The 26,611-nt window shown below is 38.8% G+C and overlaps 1 protein-coding gene across 2 annotated transcripts; it reads right to left on the bottom strand.

The window, feature by feature from the left end:
* Nucleotides 1–1,073: 1,073 nt before the first annotated feature.
* MAP3K8 (mitogen-activated protein kinase kinase kinase 8) lies at nt 1,074–26,611 on the bottom strand. Of its 2 annotated transcripts, none has more exons than XM_001366837.4 (8): nt 25,450–26,611; nt 18,702–19,051; nt 11,260–11,427; nt 9,298–9,559; nt 7,660–7,766; nt 3,783–3,935; nt 2,952–3,195; nt 1,074–2,129 (listed from the first exon to the last, which is right to left on the bottom strand). In XM_001366837.4, exons 2-8 carry the CDS (start codon nt 19,035–19,037, stop codon nt 1,996–1,998), a joined length of 1,404 nt encoding a protein of 467 aa, XP_001366874.1. In that variant the 5' UTR covers nt 19,038–19,051; nt 25,450–26,611; the 3' UTR covers nt 1,074–1,995. The 2 variants fall into 2 exon arrangements, with proteins under 2 accessions (XP_001366874.1, XP_007504874.1); XM_007504812.3 differs by having other exon boundaries at nt 26,004–26,611.

Below are 26,611 nucleotides of genomic sequence, written 5' to 3'. Positions count from 1 at the left end.
TTTAAAACTGATTCTTTTCCCTAAGAATCTCCTGGCCCACTTGACATATCCTAGGGGGCTTTCCCTCCCTCTCTTAGGACAGTCTCCTGCTCAGCAAAATAACTGAGAAATCTCATCCCTATTCTCAAGCTTAAAGGTCTTTCTAGTCCCAGGTCTTCCTATTTCTTGAGCTTGAACTAGTCCCTGACATGACCAAGTAAGGTCCATTGCTGTGATAACACTATTGTCTCCCTTCTTTGTTACTTTCACTGCTAACCCTTAACTAAAGGATCGAAAATTCCTTAATTTTATTCCCTAACCTGGCTAATTTTAAGAGGTTTTGTTCCTATCTCTCTCTTCCCCCCAAAGATTTATTAACTGTACTGAAATCATAGCTAGTCCTAGATTTATTCTAATCTTATATACCTTACCGAGAAATCATGAGGATCTATGATACGGTTTTAATAGAAAGATTAGTTCCAAACCCGTGTCTGACATATTCCCAAAGTTATTTCAGGAGGCAAGATGCTTCCAGAATTGATTTGATTCAACAGCTTTCATTAAAATTTGATGCTCATCTGCAGGGTTTGTACCCCAAAGAGATAAGGAAAAATACTTGTACCAAAGTATTTATAGTCACACTCTGTGGTGGCAAAAAAAAAAATTGGAAAATGAGGGGATGCCCTCTGATTGGGGAATGGCTGAACAAATTGTGGTATATGTTGGTGATGGAATACTACTGTGCTCAAAGGAATAATAAAGTGGAGGAATTCCACAGGAACTGGAAGGACCTCCATCCAGGAAGTGAGTTAAAGGAGAACATTGTACACAGAGACTGATATACTGTGGCACAATCAAATGTAATGGACTTCTCTACTAGCAGCAATGCAATGATCTAGGACAGTTATGAGGGACTTATGAAAAAGAATGCTATCCACACATCCAGAGGAAGAACTGTGGGAGCAGAAACACAGAAGAAAAACAACTGCTTGATGAAATGGGTCAATAGGGATATGATCAGGCATGTAGACTCCAAGCAATCACCATGGGAAAATATTCTAAATTAATTAAATAAAAATTTCCAAAACCTTGAAAAAGACAAAATACAGAATTTATTCAGCTGATTTGACCAGTCCACATTACACAAAATGTTGTTTCATTTGCATTACCTGAAAACACATTTTAAAACTATTCATAAATATTTCGTGTCAAAAGTACAGGATTGATCCTTAAAGCATTTGATATACAACATACACAGTATGCTGTCTTGACACTCAAATGCTTAAAGTATTTGAGCATTACAAAAGTTTCCATTGGTTTTTTTTCCTAGAAGTTCACTCATTCATCCCATTGGATGTACAGAATTATGTGGTTTACACAGTTTTGCCAACATCCAAAACATTGTGCTTTAAATGTATTAAGCATAGCATGTACAGTGAGAATTATTTCCATAGGAACATAACAGAACTTATCATCAGTGATGGGTGGCTAGGGATACATTCAATTAGCCATTCCAATACACTGGTTGAGCTTATTGGTTGTTAAAACAGTACTCTGGGCTTCTATCACCCCTCAAAATAGTCAATTCAGTTTTTACCAAAATCTAACATCAATGGCTCAAAGAAACACTGCTTAAAAACAATAAACATTCTCCAGTAAATGAAGACTTCTTATACAACTTAGAAACAAAAGTAGTAATTTCTACATTAATATATTCTTATAATTGTTCAAAACTGAAAATATCAAAGTGCACAGTAGATGGAACCAGTCGCTAGAACGCCATTCTTCTAATCTTCTCCACTTTCTTATTGAGGATTCATCATTGGGGGTATGAGAACATGTATTCTTAACTTGTACCAGTGTAGTTTTAAAGATTAACTACACATGGGCTACCAGAGCCCATACTATCCAGCTAAAAATCTATGGTACTACCAACTCAGCAGTCATTTTGTAGTCATTAAATCTCCTATAGGGGAGATAGAGACAGCCCTAACTTAGAGTAGATGATGCTGTCCATCAGCCATACTCCAATGTTGGAGGCCCCCGGACAATGTTGAAATAGCCAGCCAGGGCGCCGAGGTCAATATAGAGAGACCGCTGCCTCTTCATTGCTTCTGATTCTTCTGTGCTCCCAGTGCAAGAAGAGGAATCTGTGAAGACAATTATAGGACTGTAAATTCGCCAGCCAAAACGGTCTGGTGGACATCTGGTTAACAAATACCCATCAATTGAATACTGAAAAGTCTTTTTTGAAAATCCCTCAGATGAAACAGACCAAATAGCAATTAAAAGAGCAAATAATGAGATGGCATATAGGAATCCGGGTTCATTTTCCAATATCCAGATAAGTCCAGAGAAAGCCCAGAAGGCTTTTAGGACCTGCACATGAGACCAATGAATGTAGCTTTTAACAAAATGAAAATGATAAACACACACTATTTCTAGAATTCACCCTAAGTTGTGAAGTTCTCTGTCAAAGGAACAGATTTTTTGGAAAAGATGGGAAATACCATTTGAATTCAAACTCAGCTTTGTATCCATGGACCACATGGAATGTTATACAGTGGGTACATTTATATAAAAAATTTAAAAATATTTAAATTTTATGTATTTAAAAATGATAGCAAGGTCATTTGCTGTGTAAGTTGTTAATTACATTGTACCAAGAGCCAAACTATGATAACTCATTTATTTAAAGATGAACGAATGAATTATCTGTTGCATAAAATTGGAAACCGGTTCTGGGATTGTAACATCCAGATAGATGTGTATGGTCATCAATTTGATTTCCATCTACCATGGATGCACATAACAATTTTCTAGTCAACTGATTCTCAATGAGAAAAATAAAAATAAATTCCTATCGTTCCAGTGGCTTATGATCTTTCATTTTGTAAACATCGAAGAAAGGGATCTGAAAGAGCCATCAGAAGAAAAGAAAGTATGGTGACTGACGCACTCATAGCTCGTACCTGTAATGTTCTCGGGCAGCTCCAAATCCTTCCTCGTTAATTTTTTCCTCTCAAAAAGGGCAGAGTCCAAACTCTGACAACGTGGCTGCTCCTCTCTTGGAGGGTTTAGGGCGTCATGCTTTAGTAAATCAGTTGCGCTTGGGCGAAGGTTGGGGTTCCTCTCCAAGGAGGTCTCTATCAGGTCTCTCATACTGGGGCTGCAGTCTTGAGCAATGTCTGCTAAAGGGGGTGCCTGCTTGTGAATCTAGAAACAAACCAATTTCCTTAGTACAGGATATCCCTTACACATTGTGACTTTCCTCATTGCAGTTTTGATATATCCGGATTGGCATAAGAAATTAAATTTGGGGTAGGGTGGGGCCAGTGGAGTGAGAACCAGGTCTGGAGATGGAAGGACCTGGGTTCTAATCTGACCTCAGATATTTCCTCATTGTGTGACTCTGGGCAAATCACTTCACTCCCATTACCTTACCCTTAACACTCACTTTTCTGCCTTGGAACCTATACTTATAACAACTCTAAGACAGAAAAAAAAAAAACCCAAAGTTTTGATGGAACATCTCTGGCTCAGACTTGGGTCATTTCCAGGCTGCTGCCAAGTACTTTAATTTTGTGGGATAAAAAGAATAAATGGTCTTTCATGGATGGCTGATTCAGGCCCAAGAGGCCCTTCCTTTTTCTATTTATTGTTATTATTATTCATTTCCTCCAATATAGGAAACATTTGTGGCCATTTCAACACAATAAAAGCCTGGGGCACTCAGCCAAGCAGGGGTTTCTCTTCAGGATGAATTATCCCTCCCCATGCCTGTTTGGATGGTTCATACTTACTATGTAAAGGTAGGAGGGGTATGCAGAGCGAGGGTAGCGTTTCACCCAGGGAGGGGTACCCGTCTGCATGTGGATGAGGGTGGACCCCAAGCTGTAGATATCAGCTTTGGTTGAATGGCCTCTGCAGAGAATCACCTCTGGGCTCATGTAAATCTGAAAGAAAAAAAGGGGGAGGGAGGGGAAAGATCAGTCTGATGTTCCCTCATTTGGTTGCTTTAGTATTAATTTCCCTGCTCTGGTTCTGGGAAATCCCCCCCAGCCTTATTATTTCTATCAATGCCTCCACCCTCTGCAGAAGAGACAATGCTTGCTTCTTCCAGCTAAGGAAAATAGGCACCACACTCTAGTTGAGAGCCAGGCAACCTTGGCTGGAGGGGGTAAACTAGCCTGACAAAGACTACCTTTCAGCCACACGTGGAATGTGTTGGAGATCTGGTCATGAACAGACCTGAAACCAAGCAAAGAATGAAGGACTGCCATTTTGCTGTAGGCCAAGACTTACTGTACTTGGGAGGTTTTTCTTAGTGAGTGGAAGGGCTTCTTGGCTTTTATTTACTTTCCTTTTTAAGATTTTGTCTCTCCAACCTTCCCAGGCTGGAAGCTATAGGCTTAAAAAAAGAAAAAGGCCAAGTTCTCCATCCTACTCTTTCCTGGGGCCCAAACCCTGAGGTGAAGAGTCTTTCAGCATCCAAATTGGACAGAATTTACAGTGATTCCAAACACTGCTGAATTTGCATTTCAAAGGGTTTCCACATCCTTGAAGCAATACACTCGAAAGAGGATGACAATTTTCAAAAGCAAAACCAAATTAGTTAAGTCAAGGAGTTCTTAACCTGGGATCCTACAGAGTTCTTGGGTGGAAATGCACCAATATCAACAATAAAAACAACAAATAATAAAAACATTAAACCAAGTAGGCTGCTGTGGATAGAGAATAAAAACTGAATAGGCCCTATCTTCAATTTGCTTGCCATTTCAGAAAAGGAGAAGGGGAGAATTTGGCTCAAATATTTTTAAAAAGGTTAAAAACTGTTTCTAACATAACTGAGGAAGAAAAAAATATTATCAAAAAGCAAAAAACAAAAACAATTCTAGTCTCAGAGTTGGTCCTATCACACTTCCAATGATGACTTAACTATTATTACTGGTGGTATAAAAACAATGGTCCTATCATTCTCTGGCTTGTAAGACCTCAGAGGACAGAGAATGTTTCTAGAGTTTGGTTTGCTCATCATTAAAATGAGGAGGCTGAATCATACATAGAGAAAACTACTGGAAGGTCCCTTTCCAGGGGGTAAAAAGTGCATTCTTTGTTAGGATTCTTTAAAATACATCCTTTAATTTTCTGTACATTAGAAGAAAGGAGTAATGTCTATAAAAGGAAAAGGACAAATAGATGCTTACCACTAAACCACAATGAGCCTGCATTCCTTGCATATCTACTAGACGCATGTCATGGTCCATAAGATTTTTTTAAGATCTGATGACCAGATTTCAGCTTTGAGTTCTACTGTAGGGTCCTGCTGTGCAATTACAGGCAGCAAACCTGCATTAAGTAACCTACTACCTAATTATGTGGTAGTCTAGATGCAAGGAGATAAAAAAACAAATTTTTTTAAAAAACTCATTTAGTAGCCATTCTTGTCTTCATGAGCTTACTGGCTAGTGGATGAAAGGATAATAGCTGGCATTTATTGACTAAGTTAAGGTTTATAAAGGACATCATATATTCATCGCTTTATTTTATACTCCTAATTCTCTTTCCTAGCTAAGAAAATGGTGCTTATTTAGAAAAGTTCCATGACGGCCATGGTCACACTAGTCAATGTCTTCAGTAGACTGCACACCCATAGAGTTCAAAGGTTCTTGAGGCATCTTCTACTTCCCTACTCAAGGCTGCCCAAGCCTCCACAAAAAAACAAACAAACAAACAAAAAAAAACCCAAAACAGAAACTCCAGTGGCTCCCTATTTCCTCAAGGATGAAATTTGGCTTGGAAAAATTTGGAATTCTTCCCAGCTTGACCCCAATCTCTCATACACAGGTCTCCATTTGCTAACTTGCATTTATTTGTATTTATTCTGTAAATGTGTTATTGTCTCATTAGAATGTAAACTTCTTGAGAGGATGGATTGCTCACATACTATTTCCATCCTCCCTAACACAGTTCTTGGCACATGGTAGGAGCATAATACTTGGCCATTAATTGATCCCCCCAAATAGATTAAAACAAGCAACCAAGCAAAAGGAAAATGGTTTTTAATCCTATAGAATCTTCTGTAACATGAGAAATGAGGAGAGGTTTCAAATAAATCATCCTAGTGCTCATTAAATTTTCTTTCACATTTTAACTTCTGGTTTTTCATTTTTTTCCCCATTAAAATGTAATGTTCGGAGACATTCTTTCTTCAATTTCAAACTTTCCTCCCAGAATCAAAATTTGACAACTGGATACTCCCGAGACACTGCTAATTTTGGCATTTGGAACTACAAAATCTGCATGAAGGTCTCTTGCAAACTATGCTAGTCAATCCACAAGAAGTAATTTACTGTTGCTTCTTTTAAAAGTATTATGTATTTTGATAACCTATTCTTTTATATTATTTAAATGTATTTAGTAATTTGAGTATATTATTTATCATTTCATATTCCTTTGTCTATATAGAATACTTTATATTCTATAAAAATTATCTAAATGCTATTTAGAGGCAGAGTATGACCTTGCTGCTAACTCAGACAGGCACTGCCCTTTTCCACAAAAGATTCCCAGAAAGGGTCTATTTTTTTCTCCAGCATTGCAAAACGTCTACATTAATCATACTGCTAGGGAGGGTGGAGTAGTAAGATGTAGAGAGCTTTCTCGTTTTTAATACCATAACTAGCAGTTCTGTTTTTGGTGGTGGTGGTGGTCTTTTTTTTTTTTTAATAACAACTCCAAGTGGAGAAAAGAAACTAATGACAAAACATGTTGAACCATTTTCCAAAGATATGTCTAGGTTCACACAATGGAAAAGCAGGATGTGGAACTTTATAACTTTAAAGACAACTCTGATCTACTAGGTCATATTGTCTCTGATATGAGGTTGTATGGGGGGAAAAAATTTATACCAGGCTAAGAACCTGCAAAAGTCACCTTCTCATTTGGCTCACAGACATCCACTGCAAGGCTCCAAGACTATGTAGTTTAAAAATGATAGTCCTTTTGGGACTCAATATAATGCTCATACCTATAATCCACACTCCTGGAGAGGCTAAGGCTAGAGGACTACTTGAGTTCAGGAGTTCTGAGCTGTAGTGGGCTAAAGCCCATGAGATCTTTCTAAATCTGGCACCAATAGGATAAGCTACCAAGGAGCCATCTGGTTGCTAAAACAGACCATCCCACCTCAAAACAGAGTCAAAGCTTCTATGCCATTATGCTTCCAGCCCAGGTGAGATAGGGAGGGTTGGTCTCAAAGAAAACAAACAAACAAAACAAAACAAAACCTAACTGTTACAAAATAGAGCAAAGAAAGAGAATCATCTCACTAATAGGTCCTCAAAATGATTATGACCTATTAAGAAATATGACAAATCTAAGCATTATACAATATAAAAACCCCTGAGGACATGGCTCCCTTCATTTCAGGAAATTCTCTTCCTTTTTGCTTCATGGAAATCTTAAATATTATTGCTATTTTGTTTTTGGCTTGGACTTTATCATTCACTCTTTAAATTTAACCATGATCAGACATTTACCCTAAGGAAAACTAGTGGTATTATCAAGTTCCAGAATAGTATTTCATTATTTCAAGCTGTTATCAATGTTTAACCTCTCAGAGGGATTCTAGAAACTTTACCTACAAAATCTCAGAAAGCAAAGTATTTCCTTAATTACCTCTGTTCCCCGAAGATCCTTAGGAAAATAGATTTCTTCTGTCATTTTAACACTCAGGCCAAAATCTACCAACACAGCCTTTGTTGACATGAAAACAATGTTGCTGGCTGTAGTGAAAATAAAACACTTTTTTTAGTCTAAAAATGTACATGGATCTTCAATACAGTAATGCCTAAAGTGATAGATGTCATACACCACACAAAAACATGAGCATCTGGCGTAGTTTTTTTTTTTAAACCCAAATGAAAGATTTGTACACTAAGCACAGGAGCATAACATACACAGAAATTACAAATACATGCTAAGTATTGGAAACCTCAAGCTTCAAATTCTCAAAGTCAAAATGGGGATGTGAATGTGTCACCTTATGACCATGTTATTCTTCTGAAAAAAGGGAAACAAAAATCCCAATTTTGTTCCTCTAAAAGCTAAACTTACAATAAAATCTAATGCATATGCCAAGTTTTACATTGTCTCTATATCCGGTTTGCTGATTAATATTGTTAGAAAATTTCAAGGGGCGGCAGTTGGATTGCTCAGTGGATTGAGAGCCAGGCTTAGAGATGGGAAGTCCTAGGTTCAAATCTGAACTCAGACACTTCCCAGCTATGTGACCCTGGGCACTTAACCCCCATTGCCTAGTCCTTACCACTGTTCTGCCTTGGAACCAATACACAATATTGATTCCAAGACAGAAGTTAAGGGTTTAAAAAAAATTTTTCAAGGACATCATGCATGATACTATTCCCTTTATGAATATGGATTCCAAAGCAGCTCTGCTTTAATAGATTGTTTAGTGAGTTTTTTTTTCCTCATTGTTCTGTTAAAAAATAAATTTTTTCCTGATTAGGTATAAAAACAAGTTTTTGGTCTGCATTCACACTCCAGTTTTTCCTCTGGAGGCAGATAACATTTTTATCATGAATCTTTAAGATTGTTTTAGATCATTGTTAGTGAGAATAGCTAAGTAATTTTTTAACAATTGTTTATCAAATAATATTGCTGTTATTGTGTATAATGTTCTCCTGGTTCTGCTCCTCTCACTCTGCATCAATTCCTGGAGGTCATTCCAGTTCACATGTAATTCCTCCAGTTCATCATTCCTTTCAGCACAATAGTATTCCATCACCAACAGATACCACAATTTGTTCAGTCATTCCCCAATCAAGGACATCCCCTCATTTTCCAATTTTTTTCCACCACAAAGAGCACAGCTATGAATATATACATTTTTAAAACCTTTCCTAATAATGTTTAAAACCCATCTGTCTCCCATTAGGATACTGTTATTGTGGGATCAACGTTCCAATAGTCCATCAAATGATAATAGAGTATATTAAGCGAAGTAACAAAAAGCTAGAAACAGAGCCAGACTGGGTGCCAGGTAGATGAATTTAAGTCCAGCCTTTGGACATATACTATCTATGAGACCATAGGCAAGCTATGCAACTTCTTACTCCCCATTACCTCTAATGGGTATGATAATGATAAAAATGGGGACCCTAAGCAATGCTCTTAAGATTATAAATTGCAGTCACTTCTAATCAACAATGGTAAAGGGGATTTTGCTAGCCAAATGACATCACAGCCCAGCCTCTGCCTCCCCTCAGTTCCCCTGAAAGATGAGAGTCAACTTACGTTTAATGTCATGGTGTATTACTTTCTTTGAGTGAAGAAAATCAAGTCCTTTCAGAACATGTTTCGTGACCCAAATAATTTCGAATTCTCTCATAGGTCCACAACTCTCCAACTTCTCCATTACAGATCCTCCCTCGCCTGCTTCCATGAAGAGATGGATGGTTTCGCCCCACAAGACAGCACCATATAATTCTGCAATGTTTTCATGATGGAAGCATGCCTGAATTTCAACATCTGATGGCTTGAATTGATCTACTGGGATCTAGAGCAGAAAAATAGGAGGTAGATTAAGAACAGTATAACACCAATTCCTTCACTACTTACAAGGGTGGTCTAGCAGGGAATCAATTGAGATACCATCAGTAGTTAAAAGGATATATTTAGATGGGCAATGTAGCAGGACAAATAATAATTATGATAATTATAACAGTAATGACTAAGCCATAGGCTAGCCTCCACAAAGCCAGACTGGAAAAATCCACATAATGCTATGCAGCTAGCTAGTCAGACTTCCCAAGAGTGATAGGTCACCACTGCTTATCCCTCCCACTCTCTAAAAAAAGTGAAAGAGGGGGTCACCCCCACAGCCCATCAGACATGCTGATTTCCTTCTAGGATGGTCTGACCTTGTGCGGAATCACACAAAGTCTGAGGAAAAGCATTTGCCTCAGGTAACACTGGCCTATTCTGTAAAATTTAGAGAGGATTTTTTTAAAAATAGGAGCTGTGCAATTTTGTCCCTAGACTATAGTTGTCCATGATTAGATATATATGGGGGCTCCAACAAAATAGAGTTTTTCTTTGCAATGAAAGTGCATCTTGGTTAGTGGGGCCAGATTAAGAAGAAAAGGGCAGCAAATGTAGGGTCTATTTTTAGAGTAACAAGGAGACCCCAAGTCAATTTTACTTCATTTTAGTATTTTTAGTATTATTTAGTTTTATTTTATTAGTATTATTTATTAGTATTTATTAGTATATATTATTATATATAATATATAAATATTAATATTTATTTGTGTTATTTAGAAGTATTTTACTTCATTAAAAGGGACTGTCATATTGCTAAGGCTAAATCCTCAAACACACCCAGAAAGAAAAAATATCCACAAAGCTAAATCCCTATGCTTTCTTCCATGATAGGTAAGGGTAGGACCCTCAACTGCTGGTAGAATTACACAATCCCCTTTAGTGGCTTTTTCAGAATGAGGTAAAGATGTGTCCTATATAATGGGCTTTCAGTGAGCCCCAATTATTAATGTTGTATGATGACATGCTTCTCAATACAAAGAGAAGCCCACCACTTCAATTCCATATCTTAGCACAAGTTGGAGATTTCAGATACATTTACAAATTATGTGTATTGACGAATTTATATATTCTATATAAAATATAAATGTTAATACATAACAAATGGAATCAAAGCATACCTAAAAATATAGATAATAGTCCCACTATTAAGTGCTCTTGATTATCTGCATCCTTACTATTTCTTAAACCTATCTAAATTCTGAGAAGTCCTGAAAATTGGGGGAGGGGGAAACTCAGCAAGCTTCTCCCATTTTCTGATTATATCTCTGCCTACTTCTCTCCCATCTCTCATCCCAGAAGGAGGAAGGGGTCTTCAGGCTCACAGTCATGGAATCAACTACAACTTCTACTTGTCCTTCTCCCCCAAACGTGGGAGTAATTTAAGTGATGGATAAATGAGTCACATACTACCTCTGGGATATCTGCAGGCTCTTTCTTTTTGTCACAGTTGGAGTGGATTGTTTTATACACACACATACACATATTCAGTCTGCAAGAATTTAGTGGTAGCAAGCAAATACAGATGTTTTAAAATGGGTCATCTTCTAGATGGGAAGCAGCCAAAGGAATTACAATCTAATGAAAATATTTGAAACATGCTAAGGGAGAAAAAAAAATGTGAATGGGAAGGAGATTTTTGCTATAAATACATACCAGTTTACATGCCATTCTTTTTTTTGTCCTCCTATCTTGTGCTAAGTATACTTTTCCAAAAGCGCCTCGGGGAATGAAATCGGAGCCAATATTTCTATAAGTTAGCTTCCATGGAAAAAGAACAACATCAGCATCGATCTGGTATCTTCCATTCTGGGGGGCAATGACCTGTTAAATGATTAAAAAGAAAAAAGTTGGGATTTTTCCCCCCAAGGCAGAGACTTGTTGCAAAGTACTATATTTTTGATGAGATACCACTGAGTGTATATGATCACCATGACTTAGTGTACACAGAATGCTAAATTTAGAAACATTGACAATGCAAAGGAAGCATGTGAAAACTCATTCCTGGTGAAACCTGCTCAAATTTCCATCTAGCAATGAGTAAGCTCTTTAAATTTTAACCAGTAAAATTATTTTCACCATAGAAACCACTGCCATTGGCTGATTGACTGAAAACAATGATTGCATAAACAGATCTGCAGGTTGATTTGTTTATAAGTAGACTGTGATAACCTGTTAGTCTACATAGCTGTTACTCACACATTGACGCACATCCCAGAGATTAACTAATGGTCACGAAGCAGTCTAAAAACAGTGGGCCAAGGAGAAACTGAACCATTTTAAGTAAAGAACTATTTAATGTAATTGGCTAGCTATCATGCCAAAATATCTTCATGGGGTGGTTTTAGCATAGACATGAAAGAGCTGACTATTTCTACCCTAAAGTTGGGAACCAAATTAGAGTCAAACTTAAACTGTACTATGCTGCACATAATGCATGCCTTCAGTAAATTGACCCCCATCCCCACCCCCCCCAAATCAACCCTGCCACAAGTTTTCCCAGATGTAATGTATTTCAATCAAAATATCATTATATAGGCATTATCTTTCCAAATGACATTTGGATTATCCAGCTCTAATATAGAAATGACTTCAGGCGGGGGAGGGGGAAAAGAGAATGTGATGAACAACACTAAAAAGCTAATGAATAAAGGTGATGAGAATTCAAATTGTATTTCACTGTCTCATCACTGTGGACTTCTGCACATTAAAAACCAGTTGATGCTAAATTAACCTTAGTTGAAATCTTCCAAATGATGGACCAACTAGGATAGAGAATGAGCCCAACTCTACAGGAATCAACATCTATTAAACACCTACTGTGTGCAAAACTTTGGGTTAGGCTACTTATAGGGGTTTAAATCATAAGACATAATCATCTTGACCTATTTTGAAGCAAAACTAGGTCCCATTCCAAGTGATGAAATAGTTATCTTGGGGCTAGCAGGAGTTTTAAGAACCTATTTAGTAACATATAAGTAACATTTAGTAACAAGTAACATACTATGAAACAATTCCATCTTACAACTTCAGATAAAATAATGCTTTCCACTTCCATCAATGTACAGACTTCCTGTTCTTAGAAACAAACAAAAAAAAACCTAATGGAAATTCCATAAGCTCTTTCAGTAAACAAATTCTATTTTTAACCATCTCTATCAGGAAAGTACTACTTCAAACTCATGCTGTAGTTCAAGTCCATCTCCTCTAACTCTGTCCAGAGAGAGAGAAAATGAGTAGCTATTACTCAAAATAAGAGCTTGAACAACATTGAATACAAGTATCCCTTCCACATCCAGGGGCGAGTTAGGGGCAGAGGCATTAGGGCACAGCAGTTACCGGGACAGGGGTGAGGGGTGCTGCCATCTGGAAAGTTCAAGTAAAATTTTTTAGTCTTGTTTCAGAGAAGTCTGATTTTTTTTTCTTCTTTGGGGAGTTTATCCTTTCTACCCTAACTCTTTCAGCTTTAAAACCTGGGATTCACTTCTTTTCTTGGCTGACATAAGTCCTCTGAGACATTTTTTTTCCAACATAGAGTAGTTTCTTCAGTGTTAAACTATGTGTTCAGGTTTGTGGCCTCTTCTACCAGTTTCTTAACTCCTGTGTTGTCGAACGGCAAACACTGCCTCTCTCATTACTTTTACTTTGTTTTTTAATTTCCAAACTAGCTTTTTTTTTTTGCTGGCCTAAAAATCCATTGGGATAGGCCCTCCCCCTCTATTTTCCTTCAGGGAATCCCCAAAGGACCTGGGCCTTTTCTCATATGATGCCAGCCTCTCCTAGAATGCCTTTTTTTATAAATGATCCTGCACCCAAAAGAATGTTGCACTAAAATTGGAATCCCGTGGTTTATACATATGCTTTGCAGTTGTTGGTATAGTTGCAGCAAGGACTTCATGGATCTCCTTTTTTTTTTTTAATATGCCTTACAGTTGACTCATTAACACTGCAATGGGGGTCTCAACCACAACAGCAATTCTGCCTAAATGAAGCACATCTAACAATTCTACTCTTTCCTGTTTCTTGGGAACATTTTCCAAACAACTAGGAAACACTGCACTTGGAACCCATGATTTTAATAGTTGATGGTGCTCAAATGACAGAAGATATGAGAAAGTCAAGATGCAAAGATCATGAGATGTCATAGCAGAGATTGCTGTAAATACCCTTGGCATCTCCAAATCAGTACACAGAACCACAGCTCTTTTTTTTCCCTTTTAAAACCCCTACCTTTAGGGGGCAGCTGGGTGGCTCAGTGGATTGAGAGCCAGGCCTAGAGATGGGAGGTCCTAGGTTCAAACCTGGCCTCAGACACTTCCCAGCTGTGTGACCCTGGGCAAGTCACTTAACCCCCATTGCCTAGCCCTTACCGCTCTTCTGCCTTGGAGCCAATACACAGTATTGACTCCAAGACGGAAGATAAGGATTTAAAAAAAAAAAAAACCACCTACCAGTCAATACTGTGTGGCTCCAAGGCAGAAGAGCAGTAAGGGCTAAACAATGGAGATTAAGTGGCTTGCCCAGGGTCACACAGCTAAGAAGTGTCTGAGGCCAAATTTGAACCCAGAACCTCCCTGTCTGTAGTCCTGGCTCTCAATCCACTGAGACATCTTGCTGTCTCCTTTAACACCCCAGTTCATTTTAAGGGGGAAAAAATGTGTGGTTGTTTATGTTATTAAATAGTAAAATATATATTATACAGGTAACATTATATATAACTACATACATTTTATGCATTTATAAGTTAATAAACTGAGATAGTTCTCTATTTCTAGCTTTTGTGTATTGTCTGTTGGCTTTTCTGGTCTTTTCACAAACTAAAATTTTATATTTTAATTTTTTTACATTTATATTTATTGTATTAAAATATGTTGATATTATACTGTATATAATGCATTTCTGAGTTTTTAAACTTTTTCTATGTCTTCTGCGGGCCTTCACATGTCTTTTGAGGCTTCCACAAAACTCTCCCCAAATTCCCATTCAATAACTTCTACTAACCATCAAAATCATGATGTGGATACCTGTACATTTACTAGCAGCCTTACTTTAAGGCACTGGGCACACATCAGCCTTCTCTTCTGGATGAACAATCCCAATTCCATTACATTCTGGGGACAAGCCTCTAGTCTTCTTTAGTGTTGGAGTCTATAGTCAAACTCAATTTTTTGCAATGATTATGATCATAGTAGAATTGTTTCATACAAGGCTAATAATAGCCCTCATTCATGATTTTTCTCAGCCATATTTGCATCTGCCCAGTTCTCCCAACTTGGATTTATATTTCTTATTATCTCCTTCATAAGTAACCTTTCTCACCCATGAAAGTTCAGGCTCTTTGCTTCTGACTACTTCCCCAAATCACCAAGTTCATCCCCAAGGATGTGGATAACATCCACTTTAAATTAAAGCATATTTTTTTAGCACTTTTCTATTCATTTGCATCTCTGATAAACCAGACTAAATAAATGCTAGACTCAGAATTAACATTTGAAGCGGGTCAGAGATATTATCTCTACAAAAAACCTGGGGGAAAAACCAAGTAAAAACTTTGGTTAGTGGTCTATATTCTACATTCTACATATTCTATTAGGTCAGAGAGGTCCAATTCAGTCACTATTTGTGTCATAACACAAGAATAATAACAGCCACCATTTAAAGATCATTTTAGGGGGTAGCAGGGTAGCTCAGTGGATTGAGAGCCAGGCCTAGAGACAGGAGGTACTGGGTTCAAATCTGACCTCAGATACTTCCAGGCTATGTGACCCTGGGCAAGTTACAACCTCCATTGCCTAGCCCTTACCACTCTTCTACCTTGGAACCAATTCACAGTATTGAAGATGGAAGGTTAAGGGTTTAAAAAAAAAAAAAGATCATTTTAAAGTCTGAATGTTTTATCCATATTCTCTCATTTGAGTTTCAAAATAACCCCCATGAGATGGGTACCATAAGTACTATTATTATTATTCTCTTTTTTTATAGAAGGAGAAACTAAGTTTAGGGGCAGATAAATAATTTGCTCGTGGCCACAGGGCTAAGGTAAGTGCCAGAAGCAGGATTTGAACTAAGGTCATGGGATTCACAATGTCAAACTATCTTCCTAATATAAATAACCACAACAGTAATCTTTGTCTTCACAAAGACTTATTAATCAGATTATACATACCTTGGACCAAATGGGTGAAAAGGCAGCAGTGTCTAATTTGGGCTAGAAAATTACAAGTACCTAAGTGCCCTGTTTTAGACACTATCACCACAGTTTTAATATACTAGGATGGGAAGGGTAAGTATCAAAAACCTTATTAAAATGCAAATATATTCCAGAAATTATGCTCTTCCTCCATCTACAAAATTGTGAGGATTAAAGGAGAATTCTGAAGCAGTCTGTGAAACTTAAAGCCTTAAATAAGTTATGAGCTATCGATATCAACATCATCATCATTACTACCACTAGATCTGGCACTAGCAAGAAATCTCACTAAATCTATTAGAATCAGTTTATCACAAAGTCCTGGTGAGTATCAGACCACTGTGCTCCTAATAACTATTTCAGTGATGTCAACAGGAAGACCTACTCTTCTGATGCTGGAACCCTTCGATTTTCATTATGATCTTACCAGGACTGTATAGATGTATAGCTGTATAGATGACTGTACTTCTATACCTTCCAGAGTCCTGATCCATAGTCTTTTCCAAAACCACTGCTAAGAACACTGAGGCCAAACACTGGGTGGGTCCCCCCACCCCCACTTCTAAAATCTTCTAAAAAAAGCAATTCCTAAAAATGAGAGCTGATTCTGTAGTGACATTTATCATTTCTTTTGGAGGACTAAATTTTGCCGTTTGAACCCACCATTAATTTACTAGATACCTCTGGCATATAAGGGTCTTAGGGGGAAAAGAATCAAAGCTCAATAAAAGACAGTGCTGTCTTCTCATCTCGAAAAGCTTACAGCCTCATAGGGAGAAGAGACAAACACAGAAATAACTCAAAGTAGGATATTATGAGTGTCATAAGAGGGCTGTAGAAGCCAGTTAGGGTCTAAGGATGAGTAGGACAGGGCAGCACCTGGAGATGGCAGAGCAGATCTGATTCTGAAGAAGACAATGAATCTGAGAAGGCTTTGTGAAGGAGGTAGCATTCAGGTTGGACTTATAGGAATGGAAAAGGCAGAGATACTATCCCTCCTTGTTTCAGATAAAAGGAGATGAATGGCATAAACCATAGTAAAGAGTTCAGAAAAGTACATGAAGCATTCAAGAACATTAAACAGCCCATCCTGGCTAAAATCACAAGGTAATGGCAGAAAAATAGCAGGAGTCAATCCTAGAAACTGAAACCAGAACATGGAAGGCAGCTTTCTGCATCAATTTTACTAAACCAAAAAGTAGGTAAAAATATATATGTATACACACACACACACACACACACACACACATATATATATGAAATGTACATCTCACTGCAGATACAAAGATCATTTTGACCTTTGAGGTGATTAGCTAAACATTTAAAAACAGGCTGCTATTTAATCCTCTATCTCTCACCTGGCTACACTACTTTGGGGACTTGACTAACTCCTACTCCTTCCCCTCACTTTCCATCTTCCTTCCATGTGGTATGTCCCCCTGTTAGGCTGTACACTTCTATGGGCAGGAGCTATCTTTTTTTGTATTTGTATCCCTAGCACTTAGCAAAAAGTACCAAAGAGGTACTTAATAAATAAATGTTGATGGATTAGTCATGACATCATAAATATTTCAAGATATTTTCCAGAAAAAAATTAACATTCAAAAAAAATTACAGCACCGAGGAGGAAGAACTCTCCTCAGGCTACAATTCAGAACAGTTCACAATCGCCATAGTATCAAGCAAAGCAAACCCCAGCTGTACAGATTTATCTTGAACAATCTCTAATTACAACTGAACATGGCTGGCTTCCAGCAAAGCCAAACCATTCAACCACACAGCTGACCCATGTGAAAATATTGGTTTTGTCTCAGTGAATAGAGTGTAGTTGACATTTGAAATGAAAATTCAAGACAGAATTTATGCATGTTCTATTTTTCTCTCCTTCCACCTGGACCCCCCAAAAGTTACCCATTTTGCAATTAAGGAATAGAACTTAAAAGTCTTCACTTTCAATGAGTGTTATTTACAAGTTGTTGCCTACTCCTCTTAGTACTGTGTGGGCAGTAGTTTCTAAATTAGATTAGATTCTAATGATGCCTAACCCCACCTTGCAAACACTAAAAACATCAACACACAGCTCACGCACACCTGAGCCTGTCACATGATCTTCGGTTGTGACAACAAATGGATGCCACAATGTTTTAGATTATTTGCATTCTAGGGATGACTAGCAAACACAACATACATACATACATACATCCCTCGTGTTTTGTCAATTAAAAAGGATGAACATCTGAATAGATATTTGCAGACTGTAGCCCAGAAATTGGGAAGTTGCACAGACAGACTCCAGGCATGGGTAAAATCCCAATTTACTTGATGGAGATGAACAAGAAGTTTGGTCTTCATAGATAAAAGTTAGAGGCAGTTGTTATTTTCATTTCAGACTGTCCTCCTCTTGCCAAAATTACATGGAGAGAAGAGGGAATTTTTCTTAAGTGGCCCCTCATTTGACATTCTCAGATTGCCCATTTAAAGAGAGGTTGTATGGTATAGAACAATGTGTGGACTAGAATACTAGCACCAATACTTATTATTATGTACATGAGCAAGCCATGTGACTTCTACTACAAATAAAAACAGGCACAACACCCAATTTAGATCGTTGCAAGGGACAGAATTTTGAATGTAGAGTTTGGGGATACCCTGCATAAAGTTGAGTCACATCTATTGTTTATCATATATAGTAAAAATTAACAATAACATTTAAAAAAGATTTTGCATTGAGCCTTTACCTTGAGGGTGATTCTTATAGGTGTGAAAGGGGCCAAAATTAAAGTACTTTTAAGCTACACCACTCTACTTGCTTCCTTATCTCCACTGAGTGTCCTCAAGATTGCTAGATTCACCATAATACAAATAGAAAAATCATGAAAAGCAGTAAGTTAGCAGGGCTGTTGCTTACTGTATTTAAGAGGATTCCAGATTCCTGTGGCTGTCGTCCACAATAATGTTTTGTGGCATTGGAAACTTGATTTGCAAAAATAAGCAAGTCCTCCACTGTTCCGTATCTGACAGATGAAGGCAGAGAAACCTCCTGGCCACTAAGTAAAAGGGATTCTGCCCGCTCTTCATTTTGATTAGTGTCCTGGCACATCTTGACAAGACTGTGTTCATAAACTTCAGGTTCTCCACGTGGGTAAAGATTTTCCATCATGTCTATCACATCAGACATGTTCAAGTTTTCAATTAACAAGTCAATTTCTTCTTTGTCGTCACTCCCCGTGCTCATATACTCCATTACTGTTGTGTTTTCTGGATCAACAACAAAAACAAAGGAGAGTTATTTGTTACAGTAGGAAGTAAAAACTAGGATTAGAATAAATGAAATAAGCTTGAGAATAGATTTTAATAATTTATATCTTTAAATGTAAGTCAAAGCTTCTATCGTATGATATAAATGTAAGAATTGACTGTGTACAACAGGGAGAGGGGGGGGATGTAGGTGTTCAGCCAGAGTTATAAATTATTATTTATTTAAGCATCAAATTTTTGCCAATGTGATTTGTAAAGTATCAGGTTGGTTTCTCTTTATCATACACAGATTCAAAGTCAGAGGAAAAAAATCATTTTGCATTATAGTATTATATATTTATCCCTGTGAAAAAATATAGGAAAGAAAATTGGGAAGCAAAATCAAATTCAAAAATATCGGCTTCTATGGAGCAAAGTTAATTTGAAATAAGAACAGCCTATGCCAACATTTAAGGACAGCAAGGTGGTACAATGGATAGAGCACTGGGCCTGATCCAGGAAGATTTATCATCCCAAGTTCAAATGCGGCTTTAGACATTTACAAGCTATGTGACCCTGGGCAAGTCACTTTACCCTTTTGCCTCAGTTTCCTCAACTGTAAAATAAACTGGAGGAGGAATAGCAAACAAATCACTCCAGGATCCTAGTAAAAGAAATCCCAAATGGGGTCATAAAGAGTTGGATTTGTCAGAAAAACAACTGAAACCACCCCCTCACTACCTCCCACTGCAAATAATATCTGAATTCTCTTAAATCAGTCCTTACGAGGTATAGACAAGAAGAGCAGCTTAGTGGATCAGTGGATAAAGAGCCAGGCCTGAAGACCAGAAGTCCTGAGTTCAAATCTGACCTCAGACACTTCATATAGGTATAACACTGGGAAAGTCATTCAACTCCAATTCTTTTCTGTCTTGGAATCAATAGTATCTAAGATAGAAGGTAAGCAGTTTTAGGACTTTTTAGTAATAGACAAGAAATCTTGGCCTAAAGATTTCTTGGAAATAAAGATAATGGTGATGATGATGATGATATAGGGCAAAAAGTATCAATAAATATAAATGAAAACGGCAAGACTCCCTGCCAGAACAGGATTTACTAGGATTTAAGTTCAAGATCCACACCATAAGTGAATAAATAACCTTTTGCAACTTGATCAATTTTAGTTTATTTCTGAACACTAGTTCCTTAAATCTAAGGAACCCAAGTTTTAAACTTATGTGGAATGGATTCAGAGAAATCATGTTTTAAAAAGTCCACTCCAATTTGACAAACCTAGCAGAAGGTTTGTAATTGAATAAATGATGAAAGCATTAGACAGAGCAAAAGCCATGGCCAAGTGCTTATATAGACTCACATATCAATATGAATGTGAGCTGCATAATTATATTATGCAGGAAATATGGAAGTACAAAAACAACCCAAACAGAAACATTTCCTCCTTCCTGCAGGCTTCTGGAAATTTATTTCCTTCTCAGCTACTCATACAATGGAAAGGGGAACATCTCTCCATTGGCATGGAATGTTCAAATCCCAACTAATATAACCTAAAACAAAACTCAGCATAACCATATAAAGGAAAAAGCAGAAGACAGCTTTGAAATTAAATTCGTGTAGTTAACCTCAACCCAAATCAAGGAGTTCTGGTCATCAGATGCTCAATGGGCCACCTGCCCATTATTGCATAATTTTAATTTCTAATCAAACACTTTTCCTTGGTGCTTCCTCTTGGGGGGGTAAAAACAAACAAACAAACCCCAACAACAACATAGTTCTTCCCACAAGAATCTCTATGCAAAAAATCTGTACATCATAAAAAAAAGCTTCCAATTAGGTAACTTGGCAAATGAAATCCACCCTCTGGAGCTAGTCTGCATGCAAATCATTTGGGTTACATTCCTTGAGAGCTTACAGTTCCAATTCTGAGGATAATTCTGGGTCTAAAAAGAGTGCTCTCTTTTACATTATTTATAGTTTTATTTGGGGGTTGCAGTTTTACATGATTATTCTTTTACAACAATGACCAATGTGGAAGTATGTTTTGCATGATAATACATGTAAAACCCAGATCAAATTGCTTACCATCTCTGGGAGAGGGGAGGAAGGCAAAGGAGGAGGACAATTTGGCTCTTATCATTTTGGAAAACTATGTTGCAAATTACATGCAATTGAGAAAATATCTTTGAATTTTAAAAATTCTGGATTTAGATGGACAATTAGGAGCTAACTGGGAAAAGTATTCGTTTCAGATTCTAATTCTGCTAGTGCCTGCAAGACTAGAGACATGCCAATTAAACAGTGAAGTAGGTTTTTTACCTCTCTGCACCAAAAATATATACTTTTGCTGTATTTAGTATGCTGCTGTAGAACTTATCCAATATATTTCTTGTACTATAGAACTTATAAGTACTAATGTTTTTAAGCCCGTATTTCCCATCTTAGAATCAATACAGTGAAGGCAGAAGAGTGGTAAGGGAGAAATGATAGGAATTAAATGACTTGCCCCAGGTCACACAGCTAGGAAGTGTCTGAAGCCACATTTGAACCCAGGACCTTTAGGCTCTAAATCTGGCCCTCAATTCCCTTGGCTACCTAGCTGCCCTCAAGAACACAGACATACTCTTCTGCTGTATTTGGTATGCTACTGTAGAAGGGATTTTGTTTAGAAGGTGGCTGCAAGCAGCAGTAAGAACAGATAAGTAAAGTAATGCAGCATTACTAATTCAGAAGTGAAACATCTGTTTGATCTTAAATTGAAGTTAACCAATAGTTATAGTATCTCATACAGCAGGGGCAATCCCTGGGAAATTTTCAAAAGAAAAGGAGATAGAAGGGAACAGAATGAAGGAGTTTTTCATGACTGGGGAACATTTCACTTTGGAAGAGATTAGAAAATGTTTACTTTGGAGAAAGTTACCTAGTAGATAAAAGCTGGGTTCTAAAGATCTGAGTTCAAGTTGCACCTCTGACATATACTGAAGTTTTGTGACTGCAAATTACAACCTCTCAATATGGTATTGAACTGCAGTACACAGTGGGATCTTCATAACAGCTATTGGGGCCCTATATTAACTTTGTTGTTTATAAAAAAATAATATCTATATTTCATTATGTATATATTTTGTTAAATATTTCCCAATTACTTCTCGCTGCACTGTGGTTTGGGGACCCCTTGAATCCAAAAAATCTTTTCAAGGGATCAGATCTTCATGATAATAAACATTTTTATTATGGTAAAAAAAAACTAGTGTAAACAAAAAGTGTGGGGAGATGTCAATATTTAAGAGTGTAAAAGTATCACAAGATCAAAACATTTGGGAACCCATCATCCATGTGCCAATGAAAGTAAAGATCCAATTTCCATCTTGATTGTATATTGTCTTTTTGCTGACACAGAGGAGCTGTAACCAAGCAAAAGTACCTGGAAGATAGGTAACAACCTCTAGGTCAAAATATGAATTCCTGAAAGGACTAATACCTCTCCATGCTGCATACATATCCAGACATTTCAGCTTCTTATGATCACAAACTACCCAACAGTCTTCTGCTAGGATGGAAAAGATGGCAACCTGCTCCTCTAGCAAACTGGACTGCTCTGAGAATATGGTCCAGTGTTAGATATGGATGATTTGAATCATACAGCTGCCTTAGCTGCTGGATACATTTCCCCTCAAGTGCTTCTCTGGAAAAACAATGACAGCCCCAGATACCTTATGTGGAGTTTCCCAGAAATTAAAAAAAAAATTTTTTTTAAGTATGAAGCATTTTAGAATGTTCTTTTGGTTCTTGTGTAAAGAAAGATGATAATGAAAATAGACAATCTTCCTATGGACACTGTAGGTATTCAGGAAGAGTTAACCAATTCTCTTATCTCCTCCTTACCCCCATACAAACCTCTCATGTTATCCCCTGTTTTCCAATCCTCCATTTCCTTTCCCAAATAAATATTACACCCCCATTTTTAAATTCATCTTCTAGATAGTAGGTTACAGAGTAGGTGCCAATATACACTGGAGAAGTTACAGATGCAGTCCAAAAAGGAAAGAGTATTCACCAAAACCTTCATTTCAGATTGTAGTTGTCAAGCTAAACAATTTTTGGATCATGTTAAAAAAATCTTTATCAGTTTCACCTCTTAAATTATTTGATATAACCCCTTGAGACAACCTGCAGGAATTTTAAAAGCATGCCTTTCACATTGGCGGCAGCAGAGCAAAGTGTTAAACTCTGTGGAATTTTTCCTTGCTTCCTCTCTGGTCATGTGAACTCATGGACTTTTTTTAAGCAACATATTTGATTAGTAAGTCAATAAGCCCTCCAGAGCCAACAGGATGCTAAGTAGAGTTGCTTGTCTTAAAAAAGTTCTGTTTTTTTAAGTCTGAATTGTATAAAAAGAAACTGCAACTTAAACTGCTCAAAAAAAAAAAGAAAAACCAAAGCATCATCCCCACTCTGTAGGCCTGTCCCTCTCACTGACACCCCAGCAACATAGACCAACTTATGGTGGTGTCTTAACACCACTACAGATGCAGACCATGAAGTTTTCTGAGTTGCTTTAGTTGAATAGACATTATGCCAATACCTTGTGAGCTAGTCTCAAGAATACCTGGTAGGTTCAGGTACCATTAAATTCAGTATCACTGAGGAACAAAGTTGGAGTCAGAAAGGTAAAACAACTTGCACAAAATGAGAGCAATCAGCTACAGAGAGTAATTTAATTGAGAACATGTTCTAGCATAGCAATCAAGGCTTTGTAGCACATGCAAGCCAAATACAGTCTCTCTTCCCCTCCACGGAGCACAAGCGATTCAGATAATAAAATATCCTTAACAAAGTTTTTCATTTAAATCTATATCAAAAGGGGAGTCAGAAGCCCTGGGATCCTGCCCCTATCAGAGGAGAGGATTACCTAAACTGAGGATGCTGATTTCTCACAACTCACTCATCTAGTGCTTTCTGGATCACCAAGTGTTTTCCTCACTGCAACCCTTGAAAGTAGTCGGGAGAATATTAACCACGTTTTATTCCTGAGGAATCTGAGATTCAGGTTCAGACCCTAGAAAAAAGGGTCTCCAGACTTCAAGTCTAGAACTTTCACACCTCATTAGCCAGGGTGTTTTCCTATCAGTAAAAAGGAAGGGAACATAACACCTAGCTTATTTACCTTACAGTCCCTGAGAAGCAAGAGAAATAATCCGTTTGGCTTTAAAACTGCAGGGGTGGGGGCAACTGGGTCGCCCGGAAAGCCAGACCTAGAGAGGGGAGGTCTTTTAGGTTCAAATACGACCTGAGATACTTCCTAGCTGTGTGACCTTGGGCAATTCGCTTAACTCCAACTGCCTAGCCCTCTTCTGCCTTGGAACCAAAACATAGTATTGATTCTAAGGCGGAAGGGTTAAAAAAAAAAAACTGCAGAGGTACTACTACTCATCTGCAAGAAACTTGTTAGGGGTTGTGGGCTGCAAGAATCTTCATCTAGGGGTGGTTACTCCCTTGCAAAGTCGGAAGAACCCCTCACTAGTTTGTTTTAAAGGGAGATTCTGGCGGGGAGGGAGGGTGGAGAAAAGTTTTACTTAGTGGTCAATTGGCCCAGGTGCAAAGATTTCTTGCTTTAATATGCAAATGAAAAGTGTTCCCTTTCACCAAGAAATGGGGAGCCAGCAGCCCTAATAGCACTTCTAATCTTTTAAAAGACTTTTCAGAATAAAGCCTAAAGATGAAGTCTTTAGATTGGGCTGAAGCACTCCAGTTAATCACGAAAAACCAAAAGATCTACACTGAAAAGAAAAACTGGTTTGAAGGTCATCAAACAGTAAGGCCAATGGAAAGCCTTTGGATGAGATAATAATCTATTTGGCCTATATATAAATTACTCAAGGTAATGGTATGCAAACTGATGTATTTTTAGTTTCAAGGAACAGCCCCTCATTTAGGCTCAAACCACCCACCCACCTACCAAGAGGAAAATTAGCAAGAGTTTACATCACTTCGCACAGGCTAGATGGAGTTCTATCCTCTCCCTTCTGAAAAATCCCAACCAACAACTTGAAGCATAGCCTTCAACACTTTCAGGTAGAACCTGTCCGTTTCTGAGCCCGCAAGGACTGGACGCTGCGTCTCTGGGTGCCAAGAGAATGTGAACAGCCCCCAGCTAGCAAGCGTCTTCTGTGAAGTTTTTCCCCTCCTGTTGATATGCCTTCCTAGCCCAAAAGCCCAGTCTTGACGCTATGACGCAAAAGCCTTTTAGAAAATATTTGGAGCAAATGAGTCGAACTCTCCAAAACCTCAAACCTCCCTCCTCGTTCAAACTGCCGTCCCCCGCCCCTAGCCATGCCTTCGCCATCCTAGTTACTTTAATAAAATGGTCACCTCTGGAGGAGCTGCAGTTTAGAAATACTTACGATCAGTTCAACAAGTGGCATAGAGGGGAGCTCTGTTAGTAGATCATCACGCCTACGAGTATCTTGAGCAGTCGGGGCAGTACACGGTCACCGCTGCGCGAATCGCATTTACCTGGGACAGAGCTGCACGGTATGCCCTCCCCAGCGGTCGTAGGAGGGAGATTACAAGTCAATCCCACCTTTCCCCAGCACAGCCCAGACCTGCACGACCAAACGCGAGCAAAATTTGCGGACAGCTGGGATCCGGGAGGGAGAAGGAAGGGGGCGGGGTCGAAAGACTGCCGGCCGCTGGCTAGTGTTTCGCAAGGTGCTTTCCAGCGGGCTCTCGAAGCATCCCGACCCGATCCAAGAGGAAGGAAACTCAGCAACAGCGGCCGGTTCGCAAATCCAACTAACTCCCGGGGAGTTCCTCTTCTCTTCCCGGCAACCAGGCGGCGAAACGCAGGGTAGAAGCAGAGTAGAAGAGCTCTGCCAAAAACCAGCGCTCTCCTCACTTCACCCGAGTCCCTCCCTCAGTGCCCCCGTGAAGCTCCAGCTTCCCGTTTCTTTCCTACCTGGCGTTCCAGTGCAGCACGGGGAGCGGCTGGCTGGATTTCTCCGGCTATCGCGCTCCTCCGCTCGCGCGCAGCCAGAATGAGGCCCCCGCCAGGGCTGAGTGCACTCTGAGCGGCTGTCTTGCCGGAAAGGTTCGACGTGAGCGAGGAGGGGGAGGAGCAAGAGGCCGGAGTCGCGAAGAACGCCAGGGTGCGGGCTCTCGGTCTCCACCTCAGCAAAAGGGAACTGGCGGATGCTACGCGCAGAGAAGCGGCCAGCTCCTTGACTCACTGCGTCTGAGCTCGGAGACGGGTGGCGCTGCGGAGAAGACCAGGCGACGCCACCCCCTCCTTGGTGTTTTCCATTTCCCCTTTCTCTGTGTAATCAGAAAGAGGTGGCCCTAGTGGCGGGGGAAGCCTACGTCCCAGCGGTGGGAAATTCCCCCTCCCTTCTAGGTGCCAAAGCCTTTAAAGCACCAGAAAAGAGTTGAGGGCAGGCCTAGGGGGCGGGTCTTAGGGACCAGAGAAACTAGAGACTAGGAGTGGGCCGAGACTGGCCATGGGGCACATTGTACAGTATTGGGGAATTCCCAAATTATTCTGCAAGGGAGCTGCAGGACACGGACCTC

The sequence above is a fragment of the Monodelphis domestica genome, chromosome 5 (assembly GCF_027887165.1).
Source record: "Monodelphis domestica isolate mMonDom1 chromosome 5, mMonDom1.pri, whole genome shotgun sequence".
NCBI lineage: Eukaryota > Metazoa > Chordata > Mammalia > Didelphimorphia > Didelphidae > Monodelphis > Monodelphis domestica.
The sequence above is the reverse complement of the archived record's forward strand: the minus strand, read 5'-3'. Positions and strand labels throughout refer to the sequence as shown.

Excerpts from the sequence above, each read along its gene's own strand:
- MAP3K8 (XM_001366837.4), bottom strand. The coding sequence starts at position 19,037 with ATGGAGTATATGAGCACGGGGAGTGACGACAAAGAAGAAATTGACTTG. Across the intron at positions 9,560-11,259 it reads AAAGAATGGCATGTAAACTG|ATCCCAGTAGATCAATTCAA; the intron begins GTATGTATTTAT and ends TTTCTGCTCTAG. Across the intron at positions 2,130-2,951 it reads GCTGCCCGAGAACATTACAG|ATTCCTCTTCTTGCACTGGG; the intron begins GTACGAGCTATG and ends TTGTCTTCACAG.